General features: G+C 39.2%; 2 protein-coding genes across 2 annotated transcripts in view; both read right to left on the bottom strand.

Moving 5' to 3' along the window:
- Positions 1-787: 787 nt before the first annotated feature.
- On the bottom strand, positions 788-11,546 carry LOC123241564 (putative speedy protein E7). Its single transcript, XM_044669183.1, has 6 exons — positions 11,488-11,546; positions 7,414-7,703; positions 6,052-6,110; positions 4,559-4,644; positions 3,548-3,722; positions 788-847 (listed from the first exon to the last, which is right to left on the bottom strand). Exons 1-6 carry the CDS (start codon positions 11,544-11,546, stop codon positions 788-790), a joined length of 729 nt encoding a protein of 242 aa, XP_044525118.1.
- A 3,560-nt stretch (positions 11,547-15,106) lies between these two features.
- CCDC80 (coiled-coil domain containing 80) overlaps positions 15,107-27,840 on the bottom strand; it is a 36,497-nt gene continuing 23,763 nt past the window's right edge. Inside the window, exons 4-8 of the mRNA XM_044670097.1 lie at positions 26,813-26,949; positions 24,380-24,528; positions 18,404-18,507; positions 16,684-16,764; positions 15,107-15,697 (exon numbers count right to left, since the gene is read on the bottom strand). Of these exons, the coding sequence (XP_044526032.1) occupies positions 15,351-15,697; positions 16,684-16,764; positions 18,404-18,507; positions 24,380-24,528; positions 26,813-26,949 (818 nt within the window). The 3' untranslated portion in view covers positions 15,107-15,350. The remainder of the gene's footprint in view (positions 15,698-16,683; positions 16,765-18,403; positions 18,508-24,379; positions 24,529-26,812; positions 26,950-27,840) is intronic.

Genomic DNA, 27,840 nt, shown 5'->3' with positions numbered 1-27,840 from the left:
TTATCTCTCATCTAGAAAAATCAGTTCCAACTGCCCTTTGCTGATAAAACCAAATTATTTGTCTTCTTAATTGGAAGTGTCTAGGGCTAACCTCTGACCTGCTCAGCTTCCCACTTTTAAGTACTTACAGATTGGACCAGAAAATGTTCCTCTTGAGTGGTTTTGATTCTTTTTAACAGTTACACTAAGCTAAATTCCAGGTTTCTCATTAGGTTGTCCCATACGTTAACCACACACAATTTCCCCTCCCCTGCAATTTTGACCTTCTCTAAGTGATTCTGAAAAAAAAAATCATGTTCCAACTCCTTCCAAAAATAAGATGAGTATGAGAAATATATGAATACGAGTGAAATAAGGTATGCGTGTACCTTATTCAGTTCTAGTGCCCATTTCAATATCCAATTTAGAGCTTACCTCACTGAGAAATCACATATCAGTTGTCTTTGGTAGGTCTGCACAGCTGATCTTCAATGTATTCCCATCTGGCTAAGCTAGCATATAAACAAATTACTTGAGACTTGGATCCCAAATCAGCACATTTCCTGGGACATGTCATCATCATTTGGCACATTTCTTTTTTAGAAATAATACACCTCAAAGATCAATGAAATACGGCACTGTCCTAAAGTTGAAAAGGAAGCAGGCAGCTGATGATTACAAAGTCTTCTATTCTAGGTGAGCCTGAGCAAGGGAGTGGACTCTCAGGAACTGGGTACTCACCCTGGGTTTGTTGGAATATGGTATCATCCATTCTATTCCCTCCATCCCACCCTCCTAGAGCTGGAGTTTAACTGAGGAGGCCTCGGTCCCTTTGCCAGACCCAGTGCGTAGGGGCCTGGGCTTGGATCTAAAAACAAGTGAGATAAAAAGGTGAGAAGTTTTTGTGACACCTTCCCTCCAATCCTTTGTTGCTTCCTTTCCAACATTAGTTAAATCCAATATGTGTCAATGACCATGCCCAAAAGTTCTGTGTCAGCCTTAACTGGCCTTCCTCTCTCTGGCATCGCTTCCTGTCCATTCTTTGGCATTGTAGTCTAGTGGATAAAAATGCCAGACCCAGAGTTAGGAAGATCCAAGTGCAGATCCCCCCTCAGATACTCAGTGCTGTGTGATCCTGGACAAGTCACTTAATTTCCCTGGACCACAGTTTCTTCATCTATAAAATGAAGAGGCTGAACTCAAGAACTTAGAAAGTCTCAGCTTTAAATCTAAAACTTTTCCCTAATATTTTTTCACCTACATTTGTTCCTCATCAAGATACTTTTTAAAATTTCAAGGTTTTTATATCAAGAGTCTTCAGCCTTTTTCATACCTTGCATCTCCTTAATCTCTTTTATCTATTTCTTCTACCTATGAAGGTAGTAAATAGAGCCAGGAGACAGTAAATAGAATAAAGTCCAAATCCTCTGATTTTTTTTCCCATTATACCATTTCTCCATTTAGAAGATTTATATTTTCACCAATCTCTCCATTAAGGCAGATCTCAACCCGTCTATCTATGTGTGCTTTAGTAGGCAGCTTAATTGAGGGATGATGTATCAGAGGAAAAATATGGTGGAAGGACAGGATGTAGCTTCATGTAGTAAAATCAATGGCTATGTGTAAAAATTGCATACATTTTTAGAAAGATTATTATGAGACAGTGACAAGTGACCTAGATTTTGAGTCAGAAGATCTCAGTTTAGATCCTGGTTCTAGCACTATGGGAAAATCATCTTTAAACTGCAGTCTTCTCATTTTTGAGAAATGGAATAGTGAACCTCTCGAGGTGTTTGTCAGTCAGCAATAAGTACCTACCTATCTACCTACCTACTGGGTGCTCAGTGATGCTCTGAACCCTGGAGATAAAAAAAGAGTCCCTGCCTTTTGAGCAGCTCAGTCTAATAGGATTAAACAACAATATATACATATGCTATATACAAGATGAATTGAAAATACCAGAGGAAAGATAGTAGAATTAAGAGGTATCAGGAAAGGCTTCCAGTAGAAGATGGGATTTTAACTAGAACTTAAATCAGAGAAGGTAATAGGCAGAAGTGAGGAGGGAGAACATTCTAGGTATCAGAGATAGCCAAAGAAAATGCCTAGGACCAATAAATGAAGTGTCTAGTTTGAAAAAAGGCAAAGAGGCAGCTGGGTGCACAGTGGATTGAGCACTTGGACTGAAGTCAAGAAAACTCATTCTTCAAATCTGGCCACAGACACTTACTGTGTGACCTGGGCAAGTCTCTTAACCCCTATTGGCTCAGTTTCCTCATCTGTAAAATGAGCAAACCACTCCAGGATCTTTGCCAAGAAAACCCCAAACAGTGACATAGAGTTGAACACAACTGAAAAATGACTCAACAACATCAAAAAGGTCAGTGTCACTGGATGGAATAGTATATTCAGGGATATAATATAAGAAGATTGGGAATGTATAAGGGGCAGGTTATGAAGAATTTGAATGCTGGAGGATTTTATATTTGATCCTGGAAATGATAAGGAACCACTGAAGTTTACTGAGAAGGGGAGGGCAGATTATGGTCAGACTAGTTCTTCAGGAAGATCACTTTGACACCTGAACAGATGACGGCCTGGAGTTCAAGAGACCTTTGGCCAGAAAACCCAACCAATAATCCAAGTGTGAGGGCCTATACCACCGTGCTTTATAGTCGTAAAGTGCCACAAAGTGTAAATTGCTACATGGTATAATGAAAAGAAGGGCAGCTAGTTGGTAGAGGGGATAGAGTGCCAGGCCTAGAGTAAGAAAGACCTGACTGTTCAAATCTGGCCTCAGATACTCACTAGCTGTGTGATCCTGGGAAAATCTACTTAACCCTGTTTGCCTCAGTTTCCTCATCTATAAATGAGCTGGAGAAGGAAATGGCAAACCACTCCAGTATCTTTGCCAAGAAAACCCCAAATCAGGTCACAAAGAATCAGACACAACTGAAAAACAAATGAAAAGATTTGAAAATATATGTCTCCTGGGTTCAAAACTAGTGCCTGCACTCACAACCTATTTGGCCTTGTTAAGTCACCCAGACAAATCTCCAGACTTACTTCCTTATTAGACCCTCTGAATTCCAAAGTCCCTTCAAGCTCTGCATCTTAGATAACATGATCCTACTCTAGTTTTGGCCTTCCAACATTCTTCCTGCAAGGGCGATGACATTTCTGTGTCTTGTTTGCCTGGTTTAATTTTAGTTTGTTTTTTTTTTAATTAAGTTTTATTTTTAAAACCCTTATCTTCTATCTTAGAATCAATACTGGGTATTGGTTCTAAGGCAGAAGAGTGGTAAGGATAGGCAATGGGGGGGTCAAGGGAATTGCCCAGGGTCACACAGCTAGGAACTGTCTGAGGCCAGTTTGGACCCAAGGCCTCCTGTCTCTAGGCCTGGTCCTCAATCCACTGAGCTACCCAACTGCTCCCTTTAGGTTTTTCATGGACATTTTTAGAAGATGAGAACAAAATCAGGAGTAGTATTTCTTATTATGGATTTTATTACTCCCCTATGTTAGTGTTACAGCCTCTCAGTGAAGCCACCCACCACCAGGCACTCACTTCATCACAGATCTGGCGAGTGACGAGAACTCTCCAATTCATTGCAACAATGAATTTTCGTTGTATCCGCCGGAAATCATAGTAGAGACTGCGCCATAGTCTCTTTCCAAAGAGGGCAGGCATCATATTGAATTTAGATTTCATGTCATCCTCCTCAATTTGATTGGCGATGAATCTGCCAGAAGGGAAGGGGAAACACTTAACTAGAAACCTAGTAATGACATACCCCTCAGAACCAGTAAAATGTAGCACTGGAAAACTGAGAAACAAGCACTCAAAATAACCCAGGTAATATGTAGGTTAGGAACTAATAACAGCTTTACTCCAAACATATCTCATCAGACTAATCTGATTTCCTTCTACTTCAAATCAACAGGCCCTAGAAAGTATATCAGAAGCAAGAGAAAGAATCTAGAACTGGGATTCTTAACCTGGGATTCATAGAGATTTCAGGACGTCCATGAACTTGGAATATGCAATATTTTGATAGCTTTATTTCAATATTGTTGGTTTCCTTTGAAAACCTATGTTTTTCTTTTATATATTTAAAAGCATTATTTAGAGAAGAGATCTAGAGTCTTCACTTTATTGTCAAAGGAGTTCATGACACAAAAAGGCCAAGAATCCATGGTCTAGAATTTGGTGAGTCATCAAGTATAGTCAAATTGGCACAATGTTCCAAACATCCATACTTAAGACCAGTGCTATCTCTGGTGTAGGGAAGGTGAGTCATTAATAGCCCATTCAAGATTTCTGGTGGCCCTCACAAAGGCCCTTGAATCCTAATTTTCCTTCCTCTATATTCTATATTTGCTTTATAAAAAGGACTCTAAGACCAGGCTCAATCCTTGATCCCTTCCCTTTCACTTCTATATATCCACAATGCTTGCGTGCACACACACATACACACACACACACTAAAGTAGTAATACAGCTGACTGGAAAATTCTAAGACTTTCAGTGTTTATTTAGACAGGTGTATGAGGGCTCTGATCCTTGGGAAATACTCACAGTGCCACAAAAAAATGGATCCGGTTATAGGAGTAAGCAGGAAGTCTCACCCGGCCAAAATATTCTACAACTATGGAGAGAAGGTACTGACAAAAGAGTGAACATGGTTAATGAGGAAAGCTTAAGAAATGATAGAATCATAGAGCTGAAAAGAACTTTAGAGGCCTCTAGTGTGACTGTAACCCCCTCATTCTATAAACAGGGAAACTGAGGTCTAGAGATTCTGATTTTCTCAAGACACACTAGTAAATATGTTGGCAGTAGGCAAAATAGTTGTCATTGCGGTTGAGGAGCTTTCTACACCCAAAAAAGGCTCCCTAGCATAATCTACTAATGTCTGAAGCTCCTAATACTAGAGTTCTTAATAGGTCGGACAAAGAAAGGCAAGGCTGTTGTCTTCATAAGTCCCTTGAAAGAGCCTCCACTGAGTGATTGTTACCACCTTTTCCAGCCTTACCTTACAATATTCCCTTTTATATACTTTAAAACACAGCCAAGCTGGACTACTATTCCCTAAACACATCCCAGACTTTCCTATCTCTGTGCTTTTGGTATAGGTGTTCCTCAGTCCCAGAATGCCCTACCCCTTTATCTTTGATACTTGAAATTATACCCAACTTTTAAAGCTCAGCTCAAATGTTAAGACACTAAGAAGTGTAAAGGCAACAAATTCTGGAGCAATTTGGCATGAAGAAAAGAATGAGAAATGAATCAGAGTAGTGGGGTGGGGGGTGGTAAGGTGATGGGGTTGAGAGAGGTAAGGTAAGCCTAAGATGAGATGGAACAGCCTGCAGTGGACATTGAAGGGCAAACAAGTTCGATACAGGGAGCTAGTGGAATGGAAGGGGTGGGATAGGCCCCATCCCCACACATAAAGCAATGATTCATTTGGTTAGGAGACCCTATGGTTTTCAATTTTCTTTTTAGAGAGGTAGAGGGAATGAGGAAGGAAGGAATGGACCTAGAATAAGGAAGATATGCATAACTTTGTCCTTCCACATCATCATCATCATCATCACCACCAATATTTTGCTTCTCTGTGGTGTTTTGCTTGTTTGATCTCATGAGGGAACCCTACTACTTACTAACTCAAAGAATAAATACTTTGAATACTTATAGGACCTTTCTGTTAAACTCAGTCCAGAGGCTTAGTCTTGAAAGAGTAGTGAAGCAAAATTTCCTTGACTTTAGGGATGTCACTGGGGGAACCACATAGTTGGGACCATTGTTCTGCAGGAAACTAATGGCTATAGAAGGTCCTTTAATACCTATGCTGTGGAACTGCCAAGCGGTGATAAAACTCAGCCAAAGCATGGAGCAAGCTTGGGCCCGAGAATACTATGCCTCGATTTCCCCAGCACAAGCATTCTCTACCCTCAGAATCCATATCCTCTAAAGCTCAGGTAGGCATGCAATGGGAAGGTCCTTCCTAAGCCAGCATCACAGAGTGAAGACAAATCCTAAAGACAGATGTCCAGGGGAGCTGCAGATACCTTATCAGCCACTTTAAAATGGCTATCGGAGTCCAAGAATTTCCTAATGACTGGGTCTTCTGTAGAGGAGAAATGTTGCATCAGAACAAGGCAAGGAAATCATGAACATTCTAATCTCAGAGGAAAGCTCTGGGTACAGACACAAATACCAGGAAGCCTTAAAGCTGGACTTTTAGTGTTCCTTTTTTTTTTTTTTTAAATTCTTACTTTCCATCTTAGGATCAATATCAAGTATTGGTTTCAAGGCAGAAGAATAGTTAGGGCTAGGCAACTGGGGTTAAGTGACCTGCCCAGGGTCACACAGGTAGGAAATGTTTGAGGTCAGATTTGAACCTGGGAGCTCCCATTTCTAGGCCTGACTCACAATCCATGGAGCCACCTAACTGTCCTTCTCCCTTTTCTCATAGAAGAAAAACCATGGATTAGATTACCCACCTTCCTTGTCCCTACCCTCTCTCTAGAGCAGTGATGACAAACTTATGACACACCTGTCAGCACTGACACACGTAGCCATTTTCCATGACATGCGACCGCATACAGAGAAGTATGGGGCCGCATGCCGACGATGGAACATTTGCTATGGTGTAGTGTAGACACTCTGTGCACTATAGATGACAATTCTACCTATATTCATGTACCTATTTTGGTTTATTAAACATAGTTATATATTACAATTATACATTTTTGTTATTTAAACTATAAATATTGCGAAATTATGGTTTTTTCTCAAAGTGACACAGCACCTGAGTTATGCTTGGTTTTTTGGTGAATTTTGACACACCAAGCTCAAAAAGTTGACCATTACTGCTCTAGAGGATGCAATGTTTTGGCATACAATGACCACTACTCTATCCTAAATCAAACAAATAGCTAGTCACAGAATTATAGACAGAGTTGAAAAAGAATCTCAGGGATCATATAATTCAAATCTAAATGAATCCCCAAGAAGTGGTTATCCAGCCTCAACTTGAAGACCATCAGTGAATAATGGGGCAACACATTCCATTTGAAGACAGTTTTAATTGTTAGGAAGTTTTGCTTTAGGGTTGAAATCTGTCTTTCTGTGACATTAGCTCATCAATCCTAATTCTGCCCAATAGAGAGTCTTCCTTTTCTGAGAATCCCCTTTTTGAGTGCCTTGGGTTTGGGAAATGGAGCCCCCTCTCCACCTCAACTCCTGATTAAGTAGCTGTTGCTGTTAGGCACTTAATATATACCTGTTTTTGAATTGATTTGAATTTGACCTTCATGGGGGCTAGGCTCTTGGACATTATGGTCTTTGCTAGCAAAATTGGCTGTTGAACGGTGGGAATGTAGTTGGGCAAATATGAACCAGAAGTTCCTGGTATTAGCATCTCTTACCCAAAAGCCTGAAGAAAGCTGCTAAGTCTTCTGGGCGAAAGTCAGCAATTTTCCTCCTTTTCAGAACAAGCCTTGTGTCTGTTGATTCCATCACTGACCATATCTTCCTCTTTCTTTTCTGTCTTCTCTCATTCCTTTCATCTGACATAGTCTCTGATAGAAATTGCGTGATGTCCCCTGAGGTTGAGGGTACATAGGTCTCTAATATGACTTTGGGGGTGGTCAACAAGGAAGCTACTGAAGAAAGAATCAAAATCAGAGAAAGAATGCACCAGAGAGAGTCCTCATTGCTTCATTTGGCACTCACAACAGCTCTGTATGGTAGGCAGTAAAGGTGTTTTTATATTTATTGTACAGATAAGAAAGCTGAGGCTCAGAAAAATTAATATATTTGTCCCTAACTAGCCATACGAGCACTGAAACTAGAACCCAGGTCTAACCACGTTCAGTACTCTTCCATGATGCCTGTTCCAAATGAGCTAGTTACTCAAACAGTAGATGTATTAAAGGAGGTAGGTTGAAAATAGGATTGATAGGGTGGATATTGGATCAGATAGACCGAGGGATCACCAGCCCCTGAAATACCTGAGACTCAGTCTCAAATCTTCCCTCAGGGTTGCCTTGTGCCCGGACTTAGGTTCAATTCCATGGGCTTCTCTCTTACTGCCTCTTACCAACAGCTTACTAGACTCACTGGATAACCCACACAGTATTGCTCTAACATCTAGACAGCTAGGATAGAGCACAGGACCTGGAGTCAGGAAAACAAAGGCTCAAATCTTGGCTGCGTGATCCTGGGCAAGTCATTTAAATTCTGTCTGCCTCATCTGTAAAAGAGGGATATGATAAGAGCACCTACCTCATAAGGTTGTTGAAAGGATCAAATGCTAGCTAATTCTATCATTGCTACATCCTTAGGTCTGCTGATCATCTGTTTTTTCACAGTTTAGGCTTATTACAGTCCTTTCCCATACCACTACCCCCAATTCAACTTTGATACCACTCAAATTTTTATCTCTCTAAGGTGAGGACAAACTATACCACTATCATGTGTTTTCTTGAATATGCTCCATGCTTTTCTACCTCCAAATTCTTGCTTACACCCTTCTTGATAATCTTCCTGTTTTTTCCACGTATTGAAATCTTGCCCATCACTTCAGGACTAGCTTGAATCTTACTTCCTCCTTGAAGTGGTCCCTAATCAGCCCCAGCTGAAAGTGCTTGCTCCCTTTCCCCTGGAAACACTTTGTTCCTAGAGTACCTTTCCTATGTACTCATCATGGTCTGTTTTGTTTGATGGCTAGTTATGTACACATCATTTTCTTTAACGTATTCATAAACTCTTTAAGGACAAGGACCATGTCTTAATTCCATTTTGTATCTCCCTTTTAATATCTAGTATATTTTCAATAAATTCAAGTAGAATTGGAAAAACTGAAAAAATGAAAATAAAATCTAATAATGAGAAGATTTCTATGGAAATTTGCTTCACTTAATCACCCTTTCAAAAAACTGCTCACCAGAGAACAATAATAATAGCTAATTGTTTTGGATAGTTGTCTAAGGTTCGTAAAGCAGTTTTTACCTATATTATTGTATGTCAGCCTTGTGAGGTAAATATCATAGTTATTCTTATCCTCATTTTGTGGATGAGGCACCAGGGGCTTCAGTTAAATGACTTGCCTGAAGTCACCCAGCTGGTAAATGTAGGAGATAGAATTTGAAGCCAGGCCTTCTTTGACTTTCCAAAACAGTGTACCACCTATAGAAATGGGGCATATAATAAGGACTCAGGGGGAGGGAGTCAAAGACAAGCTTAACTTACTCCATAGAAACATGGACTCTGAGAACTAGAAGGGAACTTACTCCCAAATCTCTTCTTTCTCAGCTGAGGAAAGTTAAACCCTGAGAAGTGTAATAAGTAGTCAAATATCACATAGCTAAGTAGTGACAAAGCCAGGATTTGAATCCAAGTATCTTTTTCCTAGTACAGCACTCTCCCATCATATTGCCATTTTCCTGGAGCCTCCCCATGTCCTTCAAAATAATCTTTCATTCTACCTTTTGCTGATATGCTGTAGACCAGGAGTCTTTAAACTAGAGTCCATGAATTTGTTTTTTAATTTTTTTTATAATTGTATTTTAATATAATTGGTTTTCTTTACTCCTGTGTATTTTATTTTATACATTTAAAAATTTATTCTGAAAGGGGGCCACAGACCTCACCAGACTGCCAAAGGGTTCTCTAATGCAAAAAAAGAGGTTAAGAACTCCCATATCTTAGGGGATGAGGGACAAATTCCCCTGCCACCCTTAAGGAAGGAACTAAGGCTATAAATCTTTTTTGCATGCATAGTTTGTTCAAGGCTCTGATTGTCTACAATATCATAGAATTATTTCACATGTGGCCATCCTAGAGGGATGTTTTAAAAATATTCCCCAGGAGCCCAAATCACTCACAGCCACTCATACTTTCCTTGTCTCCTCACCCACCTGAACTGTCCATGGCAGCTCTAATCTATCTAATAAGAAACTTCTGGGGGCTCTCCAAAATGGAGCTGACCGCCCAACTCAAATCAGCCCCCAAGCTGAATTGGTTTTCCCAGTTCTCTGTGCCAGCTGGAATCCACTGTCCCCATCAAATATCTTTCTCTGTCTTTGCCAAAGGCGATAATGAGCAGGAAGCACTGACTGAGCACTGAGCTTAGTTGAATGTTTGGATCCGAATGGACCTAAAAGTTCTGGGGTATGCATGAGACTTGGATTCTTAGGTGACATCAGACAGTTCCACATGAGAACTGGCAACACAGCTCAAATTCAAATGGCCACATGAAACCTCCAGGGCCCAGCATTCTGCCATGCAAGGAAAAGTGGTTGGAAGATAGGGTTAGAGTGAAGAAAAAGGAAGAAAATTATTTTGGTGGGACTAGGGAGGGTAAGCCAATAGTATATATCCTTCTCAAGAAATCTGGGATTTGCCTGGGCTCCCCACAAAATTAATTTTCTCATCTATAGGTCAGATCTTAAAACAACAGCTAGCCTCACTACACTTCTCCAAAGCAGGATGTTTTCATTCTTGAAACATCCAAAGTCTAAGAGCATGGAGGATACTAAATTGCTTACTAGAGCTCCATTCCAAGGAGGCCTGAATCTTTCTACCTTAGAGAACAGGGATGCATCTTTCCAAAGTAGTAATATCAAGAAGTGGCCCCAGCCACAGATATGCCACCCCCTTCCACCTCTGCCTGGATATTGTGGTGGGGAGATTTGGTAGAATGAAGATGCCCCATGAATGCCCAGGACTAGAGAAATTCCTCACAGGATTCACCCTGGTTTCCATTACCACAAATCTTCCCAGCCTTGACATCAGTCTTAGACCTATAATTCTACCTCCTCCACGATCTTGAATTCTGAAGTTTTCCTTTCCAATAACAATCTCATTTCCTTTACTCTCTACCTCAGCCTCATACTTCCTTAGTAACAGCTAAGTGGTACAATGAATAGAATGCTTGGCCTCAGTTCATAAGTTTATATCCAGCCTCAGACACTTACTAGCTAGGTGCCATTGCACAAGTCACATAACCTCTGCTTGCCTCAGTTCCCTAAATTATAAAATGGGGAAATTAGCAGCTCCTGCCTCATAGAGTTGTCATGAGGACAAATGAGATATTTTTTCCAAGTGCTTGGAACAATGCTACCTAGTATTTAATAAATACCTATGCCCTTTCTGAATTTATTCTCTATTGTAATTATGACCTACAATCCTTCTATATCTCACTGTCTTTATCAATTATCTTTACTATGACCTCTGTCATCCTTTAAATTCTGACCCTATCATTGACCTTTTGAGCTAGTCGCTCTCCTCCATTGTCTCTTCCTGTACATCAACCAAAGGTATGCTGTAGCTAAACTCATACCAGTTAAGAGACTGTAAATTCTCACTATGAACATTTATATCTTAGAAATGAGCAAACACTACATATTAGAGCTTGATTTGTTGTTTTGTATATTTCTAGACTTAAAAAGGTGATGAATAAAAATGTTAATAATGCAGATTAAATGTGCTAGGCTTACTTTTTGATGGGAAAGCCAACCGTGAAACATTTAGCAAACACACCACTGACTGCAATCATTCATGTCTTGCCAATCCTCGATCTTAAGTGACACCTACCATCTGCTTTTTGTTTTTCACAGAGGCCATTTTATTTCAACCTTCAAAGAACTCTTAACCTACACTTCCCTTCTCATTTTTGCCAACTACCTCCTCCCTGAGGTCAACTAAATCCTCAGTGCTGAAAGTGAGAGACTATCATAACCAGCAGTGATTCTTTTATCTCTTCTTTCTTCTAAAGCCTCCACCACAATTTTAAAAACAATCTTGCTTTACTGAAAAAATTAATGGCCAACCAGAGTTCCCTATTCCAAATGTCTCAATATCTTTGTGCATCCTTTTCCTTTGTCCAGCCTCAGAGAAGAAGATACCTCAACTTGTCAAGGCTAACATCTCTAGTTGAATTAGTAGTATGCATCTCATCTCCTTTGATCATTCCTTGTTCCCTTCTCTCATCTTCAATCTCTTCCACCCAGTGATTTTTTACCGAATAGCTACATGTCCATCCATCATTTAAAAAAATAATATATATGTATATATATATTAACTTGATACTGCCACCTCCTGGAGACACCACCCTGTCATCATAAACCTCTCTTTTCTTTTATTAACAAATTCCTAGAAAGAATTTCTATAATTGTTCACTGGCTCCATTTTCTTACTATCCACTCAATTCTCAAGTCTTTGCAATCTGGCTTCCCATATCATTACTCTACTGAAACTGCTCCCTTGAAGGTTACCTGTGATCCTCAAGTGGCTAAATCATCATCCTGTATCTATACTCTTTCATTTGTCTATTGTTTAAAAGCCTGTTGACTACCTCATTCATCCCAGAAATTCTTCATCCTTAGCTTCAGTGATACACTCATCTCCTGATTCTCTTCCTTCTATCTGCCCATTTATCCCCTAGGCTCTTCTTCCTCCTCCAATATCCCAAAGATAATCAATCAGTTGGCAAGTTTTGCTGATTCCATTCCTATGACTTTTTACCTTGCCAGTCATATACCCACCACTCTTCTTCTGAACTTTATTACCTCTCACCTGGACTATTTTAAGAGCCTCCTATTTGCTTGAATAACCACATTTTGATTCTAATATCAAGAGGAAGTTTATGTAAGGGTTGAATTAAGTAATCTCTGAGGTTCCTTCCTACTCAGATTCTGTGATTTTCATCTCCCTCTCAATATTTTGTTTCTATCTTCTCCAATCTTCACACATCTGTCAAAATAATACTTCTAATGCACAGTATTACTCCCTGCTCAAAAACATTAGTGACCTCCTGTTACCTATAGAATAAAACGCACTATTTTGATTCTCAACAGTCTGGTTTTGACCTTCCTTTCTATCATTCCCCTTTACTCCCTCTACAATATAGCCAATCTAAACTTCTAGCTATTTCCTAAATTTTATATTCCATCTCTAATCTCTGTGCATTCACAATAATTATCCTACAGTCCTAGAATGCATTCCTTTTTCATCTCCACCTTTTAGAATCCTTTATTGTTATTGTTCCTGTTGTTCAGTTGTTTCAATTGTGTCTTTGTGACCTCATTTAGAGTTTCCTTGGCACAGATACTGGAATGGTTTGCCATTTTCCTTCTCCACCTCATTTTACATATGAAGAAATGGAAACAAACAGGATTAAGTGACTTGCCCAGGATCACACAGCTAGCAAATATCTACCACCAGATATGAACTCAGGTCTTCCTGACTCCCCAATCAGTACCGTCTTTCTTCACATCTCTGTTCAAGAGTCACTTCCTTGATGAAGTCTTCATTATTTCCTCTTAGCTGTTAGTTCCTCTCCCTCCTCAAATCTATTACTTGCCTTCTTTGTTTCACACTCTGAGTTTTATTTATTTGTTGTATTTATCCCTCCCCCTAAAATATTCATTTCTTGAAGTAGGGACTATTTCAGGGGTGTTTTTAGTCTACATCCTTAATACCCAGGACTGTGTTGATATAGAATAGGTGTTTAATACATGTTTGTTTAGTGGAATGAAATCTTTCAGAGTCTCGGTTTCTTTTGAAAGAGAGGACAATAATATTGTCTTCTGAAGAAATTAAATTGAAATGGATGGATGACTTTTTAAGCTCTCTTTCTTTTCTTAGATCTAGGGTTCCCATTTGAGCTTTTATTTGATGCTTAAAGTCCTTCAGACAGCAGTCATGAAAGAGCTAACAACAACGCACAAACATTTGTCTTCTTTAGTATTAACCCATTCGTTATTATTAGCTAATAGTAGCATGACTTTTCTGGGATTAGATGTGGGCAATAACAACAACCAATGCATATCCCTGTTATAGGATCGGACCAGTGCAGTCAGTAGAGTAGAAATGAGTAAAACTGTTCAGACAGCCTAATGAGGCACACAGTGGACATTCAATAGACATCTGTTGAATGAATGATGAATACATATTTCATTACTTCATATAGTGAAAAAAAAGAAAACCCACCTTCTGAGAAACAGCTCACTTCCCTCCCAGATGTTTGATTTCACTACGATATAAGTAGGACACATCTGCCATACAGTAGAAACAAAGACAGCTATGGAGACTCTTTGTATTCTTTTCTTCTTTTTTTTTTTTTTAATTTTTTTAAACCCTTACCTTCTGTCTTGGAGTCAATACTGTGTATTGGCTCCAAGGCAGAAGAGTGGTAAGGACTAGGCAATGGGGATCAAGTGACTTGCCCAGGGTCACACAGCTGGGAAGTGTCTGAGGACAGATTTGAACCTAGGACCTCCCGTCTCTAGGCCTGGCTCTCAATTCACTGAGCTACCCAGCTTCCCCCTGTATTCTTTTCTTCTAATATAACACACCAGATTAATAGGGCCCTCAGTGAAGCAAATAAAACACGGACATAATATGTGATAGGAGGAGTCTGGCCTCTCCATGGCCAAAGCTATTATACTTTTACTAGACAGCTGACAGTATGCCCTTTGTTAAATTCTGAGGTAGATTTTGGAACTCTTATTTCCTTTCTCCTTCCTTTTGTGCTCCCCAAAGCCTTCTGATACAACTCTAAATGGACAGCAGGAAGTAGGGAGACTCTAGGAGGCAGTGGTCATGAGTACCAAAGAGGGTATATGAGACTACAAGGAGGCAGTGCCAACCTCACAGGGGGAGGCACTGTGGCCACCAGAGCCATTTAGTAGTCAAGGTCACATGGTATCACTATTCTCTTTCTATCAATTTTTCACCAAATTGTTGTAATCCCTCTTTCATTGACATGTTTTATGAATGAAACTCAAAATATAAATATAAAGCTTGGTTAATTTAAGCAGTTTCTTTTTGACAGACACTTAAAAAGTTGTTAAGAATCAAACTGTATTCTCATTCATTCACTCTTCTTAAAATAATCTGGGCTATGACCTTTTACTTAATCTTCTTTGACACTATACAAAATTCTCACTTTCCAATAAATACTGTTGAAAAAATAAAAAGCATCGGAATGCTTATTTTACAGTCTTCTCTCTACCACACAATTGTCCATCATTGAAGGAAATAAAGGAAAATCATCTTGGTTTTTAGAACAATTACTGAATAAGAAGTCCTCCAGCTAAAGAAAACACAAAAAGAAATCTGTTACTTTAAAACTTTGGAGTTACTATTTTAGAACTATTTCACTTTTAAAGACTCATGCACTTTGGGGAAAGCAAAAGTCTGCTATTTATTTAGTCTTGGATGAACACTGTAAGAAAAAAGCAGGGCAGTTTAAACTGTTTGAAGAAATTTCTTTACATAGCTGGCCATAAGTGACTTTAACAGCTGCAGGGGTTATTGGTTGGGAAATGGAAAGGAGGCAAAGATTACATAGTTCAGCTCAGTAAGGGTATCCATGATGATAACCCTCATGATGACGATAATCATCCTGGTAGCCATCCTGGTAGCCTTGGTGATAGCTATGGTAACCATAGCCAGCATATTCATCTTCAGGACACCTCATGCCCAGTGACTGCTGAATGGCCATTTCTTGTCTCCTGAGTTGCATGGAGTCAATTAAGTCATATATGATCACCATGGACCACATTGGAGAAGGATACCAGGACTTGACATTTCCATCTTTCCCAACCAGAAGCATGGAGAAGTACTCAGGACTAATTTGGAAATAGTTCCGTATATCTTTCACCAAATGGGCAGGCAAATCTTCTCGTTCAACCACAGAGCTTCCTAGAATAGGATTAAAATGGAAGTCATCAGTGAATTGTGGTTTTGTAGTTTGGGGAAAAAACAATATGGTAGGACCAAGAAGGAAACTAACTTTTCCTTCTTTTGGCATAAGCAGGAATTTTGCCATAAGGAGGCATCAGAATTAGTTATAGAGCACGTAAAAATGTAACAAAATGGCAGGGGGAGGGGAAGGCATGAGTTACAGCTGTGGTCATGTGTCCTCAAAGTCCCAAGATACCCCAGTGTGGTTATCACCTTGGCTCAGGCTCTAAGAGAAATGCACCCTTAGCTTCTAGTTAGCTCATCTTTCCTGCTGTTGTACAATACCATTAGTAATGAACTTTGGTACACATCATGTCTCTCTCTTAGGAATGTTAGAAAAGGTAGAATCAGACTCTTAATTTAACTTCAGTCAGATTCATTTCTTTTAAGTTGCTCACAAACAAAGACTATATTGTCCATGTTCCTGAACTTGTTTCCCATCAGAGTAGCAACTCATTTCTTGGCAACCAAAGTCATTCTTTCAGCTGATATCTTTATAGCCAAGAGTTTTTCATCAGCAAACGTGTATATGGGGCTAAGGTTGGGGGCAGGGGGAAAAGGGTGCTCAAAAATAGTAGATCTAATGAAACCAAATTAAATTGAGGAAATAGATGTTATTATTTTCTTGGTATTGAAAATATACTTTATATATGTATATGTGTGTGTTTATAAACATAGACACACTAACTTTGTTAGTAGTCAGTTATTTAAAATAAAAACAAATTACCAGGGGCAGCTGGTTGACTCAATGGATTGAGAGCCAGGCCTAGAGATGGGAGGTACTGGGTTCAAATCTAGCCTCAGACACTTCCTAGCTATGTGACCCTGGGCAAGTCACTTAACTCCCATTGCCTAGCCCTTACAACTCTTCTGCTATGGAGCTAATACACAGTATTGACTCCAAGATGGAAGGTTAGAGTTTTAAAACAACAACAACAAATTACCATTGATTGGGAACAATTCCAAAACTCCCCCAATGTCTTCACCAAGGCCGAGCAACTTCAAAATGGTTATGTGGCGCAGACCTGTGGAGAAATAAGAGTCATAGATAATTTATAGCAATATATTTCAAATAGGAAACATCTACTACTTCCTGGAATTTTGCAGCTGAGCATTCAAGATATTTTTCCAGAGCTAACACATATTTAAAAACAAAATGAGGTGAATAATTCATTCATGCGTTAGGCTTCAGAATTTTTTGTTAATGCCTAAATGGGAAAAATACTAAAAGCCATATCCTGTGGCTCTCGGAATTAATATCAGTGTTTGAGGAATGTTAAACTGTTTTTGTAGATTGAAATAGAAGAACCTCGTCTTAAACCGTGGTTTGCATTCTCTGGAATGATGAAACAAGACATGAAGCAGTTAGTTCATTAAAATGTCTGAGATTCTTTGGGCTGCCTGGTACTTGGAAGGAAGCTGAGCCAGAAATTGCCATTGCTTCCCTTAGTAGCTTTTCTCATTAACTTCCATCCTGGGGAAAAACTGGAGTGGGGGGTGGGGTCATCTAGACACCTAATTTGCTTCAGTAGATAACCCATCCTAGGAATCCATCAGAAAGCCTTTTAGCACAACTCAGTGTGCCCTAAGGGATTATGAGATTATTTTAAGAATTCCAAAGGGAAACCTTTGGGAAAAGCACAGCTTGATTTCAGATATCCAGCTGAATTTCAGGAAAGAGAGGAAAGGTCATGTCTTGGTACCTTGCTGGGACCCTTTTAAAGATAGAGATGACAAAGGCATACCTTGGACAGAAAGCAGGAAGGACAAGGAGCCTATCGTGGTACAGTACTGAGATGTCTGAAGATTCTAACAAATCTCAAGCCAGACAGTAATAATAATCTAATAAGAGATGTCAGCTCTGTGGCCCAAGGATGAAGGATGGGGAAGACTGAAAATGGACCTCTTTTTGTCAAGGGGCCAAAACTCAGGCAGATATAACTTTGGGGGTGGGGGTGGGTAAGGTGGGCGTGGAACACACACACATATATTTTTTTCCTATTTCCTTTGGGTACATTCAGTAAATGTATTTCTGATGGGCAAGATTGCTTCCTACTCAAATCCCAAGTATATTCATCATGGGAGATAGATTTTCAAATGCAGGCAAGCCTGTTAAATCAACAAAATAAATATAAGCTGTAAGTTGTTTTTTTTTAATCTTCACATTTCCCTTATGGAAATGATTCTGATCCACAGGATACATATTTGTATATAAGTCACAGCTGAAAACTAAGAACTTCCTAGGAGTTTATTATCTAGACCAAGGAGATTTTTCAATGATCTGGGCTTATGCCTTCCCTTGGCATGGTGGATACTGGACTTGGAATCAGGAAGATGGGTTCAAATTACGTTTCTGACATTTAAAAGTCATTTAACTATAAACGAATAGTTAACCTCTAAACCTCGGTTTCTTCAGTTGTAATAAGGAAATGCGTGTGAGTAGATATATATATATATATGCATACATATGTGTGTATTTATGTATATGTATATTATATGTGTCTATATATTTAATATTTATAATACCTAGCTCACAAAATTTTAAGTTGGGTTCAAATGAGACAATATATTAAAAAGTACTTTAAAGCATTATACTTATACAATTTTAAAATAGAAGAAGAGAAGAAAAGGTTCTAGAGAACTAGCAATGGCATGGCTTCTTACCAAAATTGCAAGCCTGCCCACTGAGAGCTGAGAGCTGTTGTGAATATGCCCAGTCTTCATCATTAGGAGCAGAAATCACAAGTAATCGCCTCCTCCAACGGAATCTGGAAAGTAAGCAATGAAGAATTAGGCTTTGCTGGGGCCCTAAATGACTGCCCTCCCCATTCCAGACCCAAAGGCCATCTCTTACTTTTACACAGAAAGTCACATATGCATCCATGAAACACTGCCATTTCAAATTCTATTTTTAACTAGTGGCTAGATTTAATCTGCAAGCCTTTATCATTTAAACTTTGCCAGAAGAGTGTATCGCATCAATCTACTTTCTGATTTACTGGTTCTCCAAACTAGTCTCTAGTTTCACTCAAGTTTTAAGTACCATGACCACACTCCCTCTTGCCAAAGATTCTATTCTATTCTAATAAACTTTACTACTTCCCATACCCTTTCCATCCTAATTCCTCCACATCCAATGCCAGATCTAATGTACCTTTTGGAACTGCCAGCTCTCCTCTCAACAAACTCAACTGCAGTCTTGAATTTTTCAAGCAATATTTTGTTAGCATCTCCATTTTAACTGAAACCTGACTCTTCCCTAAGGGCATGTATCTCTTGCAATTCTTTCCAATGGAATTTACTCATGTTGTTGTTCTATTGTTTTTCAGTTATATCTGACTCTTCAAGACCCTATATGAGAATTTCTTGGCAAAGATATAGGTATGGTTTTCCATTTCCTTTTCAAATTTATTTTACAGATGAAGAAACTGAGACAAATGGGGTTGAGTGATTTACCCAAGGTCACATAGCTAATAAGTGTCTGAGGCCATATTTGAACTCAGGAAGACGAGACTTCTTGACTCCATATCTAACCCTTTATACACTATATCACTAACCTATTCCTACATTCCTGCAATTCACAGGACCAGAAATAAGAAAAGACATAGTTTTCCTACTGGCTCTTCTTCTGCTGTCGCCTCTCAATATCAATTCCTTTTTGAAGTCTGAACAATCCATCTGTATCACTCTTACCCCCTACTCTGTTACCTCTGTTGATTAATTCTAATTTGTTTTGCATATATCCTGTTTATACATAGTTGTTTGTATATTGTTTCCCCAATTAAACTGTGACCTCTTTGAAAGCAGGGACTATTTTTTTATCTTTGTATCTCCAGTGCTTAGTACAGTACTTGGCACATTTGTTCAGTCATTTTTCAGTTGTATCCAACTCCTTGTGACCCCATTTGGGGTTTTCTTGGCAAAAACACTGGAGCGATTTGCCATTTCCTTTTCCAAAGCTTGGCATATAGTAGGTGCTTTTGCTACTAATTGGTTGATAGGTACTTAATAAATGTATATTGACTGACTAACTCTTCATTAAGGATAATCAGTCTACCTGTACCTTTGATCTCATACCTTCCTGTCTCCTCTAGGAAAATGTTCCTGCAATCATTAACTTTCTTTAATGCATCTTCAATCTCTCCTTTATCATTAATTTACTTCCCTTCTGTAAAATATGCCCAGATTTTCTCCTCTCATTAAGTCTTCCCTGGACTGTTCCAATCTATCCAATTATTTTTCCGATTCTTTCCCTTCACTGATAAACTTGTCGAAAAAAATTGTCTATATGTGAAACCTCCATTTTCCTTACAATTCTTTTCAATCTGGCACTTACCCCCACCCCAGATTCTATCAACACTGCCTTCTTCAAGATATCAGTGACCTCCCAACCAACAAAGTCAATGACTTTGATTCATTCCTCATATACTTTGACTCTTTTTAGCTTTTAACACTGCTAACTACTCTTCCTAGTAGATACTCTCTTCAGAGACTCCATATCTTCCTTGTTGTCTAATTTTTTTTTTCTTTCTTGCTATTTCCTCACATTTTCCCCAAACTCTTAATGTAGGTTTTTACCAGTGGTCTCCCCTTGACCTTCTCTTCACTTTTCTACTCTCTCCCTGAAATATCTCATTTACTCTCCTGGTTTCAATCACCACATATATATATATATATATTTTATATATATATAGGCTTCCAAATTAATATTTTTCCATCTGTCTCCTCTCTTCTAAGCACCACACTTGTGCCTCCAATTGCCTACATGATATCCATACTATGATGTATCATCAGTATCTCAAACTCAACATGTCCAAAGCTGCATAGTATTTTTATCTGCCAACCTTGCTTTTCCATTTGACTGTATGGTTTCTCTCTGTGGCACTACCATTCATCCCATCTTCTAATCATTAAAAAAAAAGAAAATTCGGCATTATCTTTGACTCTTCCCTCTTCTTTATCACTGATTTCCAATTAATTACTAAAATCTTCTTGACTCCACCTTCGCAGTTTGCCTTGCATCCGTCTTTTAATTTCTATTCTTACTGTCACAATCCTTATCACAAACAAGTTCCATGGGGAGTTGATGAATGCTATCCTGGAAGCTGAGATCATGTCCACCGAACTTATTTTGTATCCTGTACATTACACTTATAAGTCCAAAGGGCATTCATTTAGAATTTAGATGATGACAATGTAGATGAAGAAGTAGAACCAAGGGAAACTTTGAGGATATTTGGGATACATTTATTGTAGAAAATATGCCTTGCCTTTTACCTAGATTAATGGGAGGATTATAATGGATCAACGTGTTGGAAAAAAAAAAAGACAGTCCCTTTCATATTTGTTTTCTTCTCTGCCTTTAAAGTCTCACTGATTTGACAGCAAAAAAAAAAATATGCAGTACAGAAAAAAAATGGCCTTCAGTGTTGAGAAATGGGATTGGGGAGAACTGTTACAAACGTTGTAATGCCTGGGAAGAATACAATAGCCCGATGAAATCCCTTTAAATAGAAGGCCTCACTGAGAACCATGACCACTAAATTAGAGTGATTTCTTTTACTTGTTTTTCTTAAAAGGGAAAGAAAACATAAAATCAATGTTTAGAATGGGGGAAATTATGTGCTCTGCTAGTAGGAAGAGCAGAGCAGGGTTGCCAGGCATTTCTGAAAGACAAATTACTGACTGTTTTCAGGGTCACACCATTCTGTTCTGTACATCCTCTTGCTTTTCTAGGAGTTTTGCCAGACCAACACTGACCCATCTAACCCAGACCCAACTTAACCCAGGCCTCACACAGAGCTATGAAGTCTTCCCTTGGTGGAGATATTTTGGGTGATGTATATTCTGGCATGTTTACCTAAATATACCATTGAATGAATGATTTCTGTGGTATGTGATTCTCAAGACCTACTGTCTCAGGCATAATGAAGAGCAAGTTGTTTCTGTATTAAGTAATGCCTCTTTCTCTGTGGTGGGTATATTGAGAGCTCTGCTTGGTTGCCTCCATTAGGCTGATTCTCCAAGATATGACATAAGTTCTGAATCTTATTTTGGAAGGAATTGTGTCTTTGTCAAGTGAAAAACTCCGAGTTATGGATGTATTTACATATCTTACTGGTATTCCCAGATCAATAGATATTTGATACCATTCTCTGTGATATCATTTTCAAGGAGAGATAATTATAGGCAGAACAAAATGAACATTACCGAAGACTAGACTAGCTTTGTTGTCTGCTAGTCTCAAATGAAAATTTACAGTCTCACTGATACCTCAGCAAATTTGGAGGAAAAGTCCCATTTGAAGAAGGAACTAAGTTTATTTGGTTATTTTCTGCATCCTTCTTTCTTGAAGTTTTAGCTTCAGATGTCTTTACTCACATGTGCCTCCCTTCTTATTCTTCCCTCGCTGCTAGATTCCTTACTCTAGGATCCAGATAAGAGAAACCCTGTTACCTTACCAGGCATAATCCTTTAGAATGATAGATTTAGAACATAAGTAAATGAAGCCATGAGTAGTTTGGATTAGTCAAATGGATTGATGTAACATTTGCTCAAATGAGCTTCTACTGCTAGAAAGACTGATAATTTCTTTAACCTAAGACACCTCTACATGGGGAGCCTGACTGTTACTCTCTGCAAAAAGGTTAGCCTTAGACAATAGGTTGACAGTCTCATCTATAGTGTTGCATTAAGGAGGCACTGTAAAGTCCTGAGGAAAGTACTAAAACCAGAGGTAGGAGATCTTGACTCTCTCCCTAATTTTGCCCCTCACTAGTGATAAGACCTGGAGTAAATGAATTTGTCTCTCTCAGTCTCAGCTTCCCCCTTTGTAAAATATAAGAGCTATACTACATGGCTATACTAACTTTGTAAAATATAAGAGCTATACTAATAGGATAATTATGACTTGACAACTCCTCTCCTGGTTATTGATCAAGGAAGAAAGAGGAATCATAATAATGTGCTCACTCTTGCTTCCAAGAACAACAGGGCTTAGAAAAGGAGGCAGTAAAGGATGGAATAACTGGATTGAGAAAAAGGACAGGACCTTCTAGATTCAAAACTGCCATATCCCTTCAAAGGGAGCAGCACCTCCAAATTTTTCCAATTTGGTCCAGAATTTGCAAGAGAGAAACTTTAATTTTGACTCTAGTCTTAAGGGGAAGTAAGGAGTATACAATAGAGATGCTCTAGCAGGAGGGAAACTCCTTGATTAGACTGAAAGTAAAGAAAAGGTTATGGTAAGGTTGAATACAAGACTTCTACTTTTTCTTGAGCTTTTTCCTTTCTGGTAATCAGTATAGTCATAACTGTTTCTTATATCAAGCTCCTAAGAGATCAAGAGCCATCTTCACAGCCAGCATTGAAAAAGGGCAGAGAGAGTTTGAAGAAAGCTGAAGCATTACAGAGGATAGTTACAGTGGTGGTGGTGGTGGTAGTATTAACATTTCCATCTCTGTAATACCCTTCCCACCAAGTTCTAGAAGTTCTGCATCCTCATTTTCAGTATACAATGTACTGCGCTATATTGCAGTGGAGACATTCCTGGAGTAAGCATCAGAAAATCAGAACAGGGGAAGCTGGGTTTCTGGAGTCTGGAGGTCCTGGGTTCAAATCTGGTCTCAGACACTTCCTAGCTATGTGACCCTGGCCAAAACACTTAACCCCCATTGCCTAGCCCTTGCCTTTCAGGCTCAGAGTTACTGGGACAGAAAGTAAGGGTTTAAAAAAAAAAAGAAAAAAGGTCAAAATACCTCTATGCCTCCTTTTCTTCATATCAAATGAAAAGTTGGATGAGATCATCTCTAAGGTCCCTGAGAGCTCCACATTTGTTTTCCTATGAACAATACTAGGTCAGAACAATATGAGGTCCCACTATGTCGTTCCTTGAAGAGCTAGAAAGGTTCAGAGAACCTAATGTGCTATTGGCCAGGGGTGAAATGATGTAATGGAAAGAATGTTGGATTGGGATTCAGAAGTCTTAGGATCAAGTTCCAAGTCTCTTCTCTAACAGCATTATGACCTTAGACAAGTAATTTCTTATCTATGGGCCTCAGATTTCTTTTTTGTAAAATGTAGTGGTGCAGTAGATTAAGTGCCAGGCCAGAATCAGGAAGACTTAAGTTCAAAATCAGCCTCAGACACTTATTAGCTGTGTGACATTGGGCAAGTTGTTTAACCCTATTTGCCTCAGTTTCCTCATCTGTAAAATGAGCTTGAGTAGGAAATGGCAAGCTACCCCAGTATCTTTACCAAGAAAATCCCGAATGAGATCACAAAGGGTCTGACATGACAACAACAATGATAAAATATGGGGGTTAGACTAGATCAATGATGACAAATCTATGGGAAGGGTGCCAAAGATGGCACTCTCTGTGGGCACAAAGCTACCCTCCCTGCCAGAGTTTGTTACTAGAAAGGCAGAGGGACTCAACTGGAGCTGCTCCCCTCCCCATCTCCCCAGCCCCTCTGCCCAGCTGCCAATAAGAGCACACGGTGGGGGGGGGGGGGGCGGAGTAAGGTACCAGCATTGCCTTATTTGTTTTGTTTTTTTTTTAATTGATATTTTGACATAATCATATAAGGTGATTTAAAGTCAACTCAAACCAAGCCTCTTCTTGAGGCCAAAGGATTTACCTGGATAGAAAGTTCTCCAGTGATTGTTTCTTGTCCTCCTTGCAGACAATGCCCTCCTTCTTCTGCCTTTCCATATCTTTGATTCGGGACTGGAAAGTGTCGATCAAATCAAAAACAGACTTCATTGCTATGGGAACCTCGTAGTATTGCTGTTTAAGTAGGGGAAAAGGACAATTTAGAGACCAAAACATACAGCTATTCATTAGGATAGCTGTTCTCTAAACAGAAGTTGGATCTACAACCCCTAATCTACCATTGTGGCATGACTTCTGAATATAGTCATGGAAACTGAAATATTGGGGCTCATCAATTTAACTAATCCCCCCACACAGTAGCACTTCCTCCCTTTTTTGCGATCCTGAATGGATGAAATATCGTGCTTACACTTTTAAGGGTATTTCAGGTTTACAGAGCACTTTTTATTGTGGAGTCACCCACCTACCCCCAAAGGACTTCACTATGAATATATCCCACTTTCACTTCCCCTGCCTTTGATACTGAGCTGGTTCTCATACACTTGACAAAAGAAAAAACCATGAGGAAAACTATATTTAACATAGGTAAGTGAGTGAAATTACTCAATTGAGGCTACCTACAGTAATAAACCTGCACAAAGAAACTTCTCACCCTATCAGAAGGGTCATAGGGAAGAGAAAGAAATAGAGGCTGAAAGAAGAGAGACAGAGAAATTGTTCTTGAAACTTCCTCCCTGCTCCCTCATCCCTACAAAATATTTATGAGAATTGTCTATGTGGATATTTAGTAGGAAAAGATATGACACAATCATGTCTGGGGAACTGAGATAGGACCCCACTTACCCTTGTATATCTATTCCTCCCAGCTTCCTAGGCCCCATTTCCTAAGCCACTTGGACTCATGGGAGCCATCAACAGGAGGGAATTTAAGTCTTTTACCTGGTTGAAATATATATAAGTTTGGGGTTGGGAAATATTGATCTAGACCAGTAGTTCCCAAACTTTTTTGGCCTACCGCCACTTTTCCAGAAAAAATATTACTTGGCGCCCCTTGTCACATACTATCACTGCCCCCTTACAGTTATTCACCACCCCCAAATGCACCTGTTGCCATCACTGCTCCCCTGGATCACTGCAGCACCCACCAGGGGGCAGTAGCACCCACTTTGGGAATCACTGATCTAGAGAGTAGTCAGGAGGTAGCATGATGCTTTTAACAAGTCATAGAATCATAAGATGTTAGAGCTAAAAAGGATCTTAAATTAGAGATTCTTAGAAAAGAATTAAATATTTCTTGAATGTGTATAGGCATGTATGGATAAAAAGGAATAGCTAGCTCTCTAAATCTTCCTCTAAGGTCAGAACACTAAAAACCAGCTAGAAAGAAGCAACAATCATTATAATAGTAACCTATGCCATCTTGTCCCTAATATGCCTTGGCATATAGCTAAGGCAGAACTTTTAAGACTGGAGAGTGGCAGGCAATAGAAATGTAGAAAATCTAAGTCTTGCCCATAGCAGGGAAATTTTTCTTTAGTAATCAAGATGAAGCTAATTAAAGGCTACAACTTTCTGGCATGTCACAGACTTACCTGAATCTGATTCTTGTTCAATGAACAACTCAAACTGCCTAAGGTTGGGCCAAAGTTATCTTCTGGAAGCTTATAACTTCAAATCTGCTTCCTCCTTTACTCTTTTTAAAAAACCCTTATCTTCTGTCTTAGAATCAATATTATGGATTGGTTAAAGCAGAAAAGTGGTAAAGCCTAGGCAATGGGAGTTAAGTGACTTGCCCATGGTCACACAGCTAGGAAGTGTCTGAGGCCAGACTTGAACCTTGGATCTCCCGTCTCTAGGCCTGGCTCTCACCACCCATCTGCCCCCTTCCTCCTTTACTGCTTCTGCTTACCAATAAGGCACCAGCTGTAGATGGCATCCCTCTATCCAGAGCCAAAGAACTGACTACATAAGTGACTATTGGCCTCTGTAGTGTTGATACTACATTTCTCTGTCGCACTTTCAAACTAAGGCAATTCAACTGTTTCCCTTCAACATTTGAAGTGATGCTATTCATAAATATATGCTTTCCTCCTCCTCTTCTTCCTTCTCCACCTCCTCTTCCTCCACAATGTGATGCTACTCATAATTATTTGTTCTCATTCTCCTCCCCCTCCTCCATAATGATTCATTAAACAAGTTTGTATTTTCAACTATTAGTTTTCTGAAAGGTAACCCAAACCTACATAACCTTGATAGAAATGAGAGTAATCAGGATTTTTTACTTTGAAAGTTAAGAGGATAGCAAGGACTAGAACATTAGGTAAACATTAAATCAGAAACAGCAAATATATAGGATATAGAATGTACATGCATTTCAGGCAAAGGAAGCCATTTGTTGGGGCAAAAAAATCAGAATCATTTTATTAGGGTATGGCACCCTGTGTCACAGCACCCCTACCTTGACTCTCATGTCAACATCAGTCAGCACCATGAAGAAATCATTGTAAGTCATTCCATATTCCTTCCTCAGTTCGCTGATGAGATGCTGATCTACTAAGTCCTCATCATCCAACACTTTCATGGGTTTCTCGTTATCTAAAAGGAAGTGAAATATGCATGAGTATGAGGTAGATGGCAGCGAGGGGTCTCATGGGTACAGAGTGCTGAGTCTTCTGGAGTCAGGAAGACCTGAGTTCAAATCCAGCCTCAGACCCTCATTAGTTGTACAACCCTGGATAAATTACTTAACCTGTTTGCACTGATCTGCTAGAAAAGGAAATGGCAAACCCCTCCAATGTCTTTGCCAAGAAAATCTCATATAGAGTCACAAAAAGTTGAACACTAAAGAACAACAAATGGGGTGGGTGAGACAGAACTATTGGGGTGGCCTCCTGGTAGGTTATGCCTATGAGACATATTATTTAGTCCTTATATACTTTCACAATATTTAAACCTCTTGAACTTACTTGCAAGGTTACTTTGAGTAAAGCATTTTGTAAGGTTTGTGGCAGTATATTAATGTGAGCTATTACTTTGACTGTTATTTTGTGGTTGTTACAGGAAGAAAAAAAAAGGCCACAAACACATACCCATCATGGAGGTTTAAAACTACAAGGGACAGGTAGGTGGTTCAGTGAATGGAGCACAAAGCTTGGAAACACAGAAGTCCTGGATTCAAATCTAGCCTCAGACATTTCCTAGCTATGTGTCCTGGGCAGGTCACTTAACCCCAATTACCTAGTCCTTACTGCCCTTCTGCCTTGGAATCGATAACTAGTATTTACACTAAGACAGAAGGTGAGGGTTTAAAAAACCAAAGGTGTCCATTGTAACCCCTCACTGCATTTTTTAAAAATTGTAAAACAAAAGTTAACATCATACATTTTAAGAGTCTTTATTGCCTAAGGATTGTGTGGGATAGCAGAAAAGCTTTAGGAGTTAGAATTGTTGGCATGAGGTCCTAATTCCCACGACCCCATCTCAAAG

The sequence above is a fragment of the Gracilinanus agilis genome, chromosome 3, assembly GCF_016433145.1.
Source record: "Gracilinanus agilis isolate LMUSP501 chromosome 3, AgileGrace, whole genome shotgun sequence".
NCBI classification, from domain to species: Eukaryota; Metazoa; Chordata; class Mammalia; order Didelphimorphia; family Didelphidae; genus Gracilinanus; species Gracilinanus agilis.
Note: the sequence above shows the minus strand (reverse complement) of the source record. Positions and strands in the feature narration are given on the sequence as shown.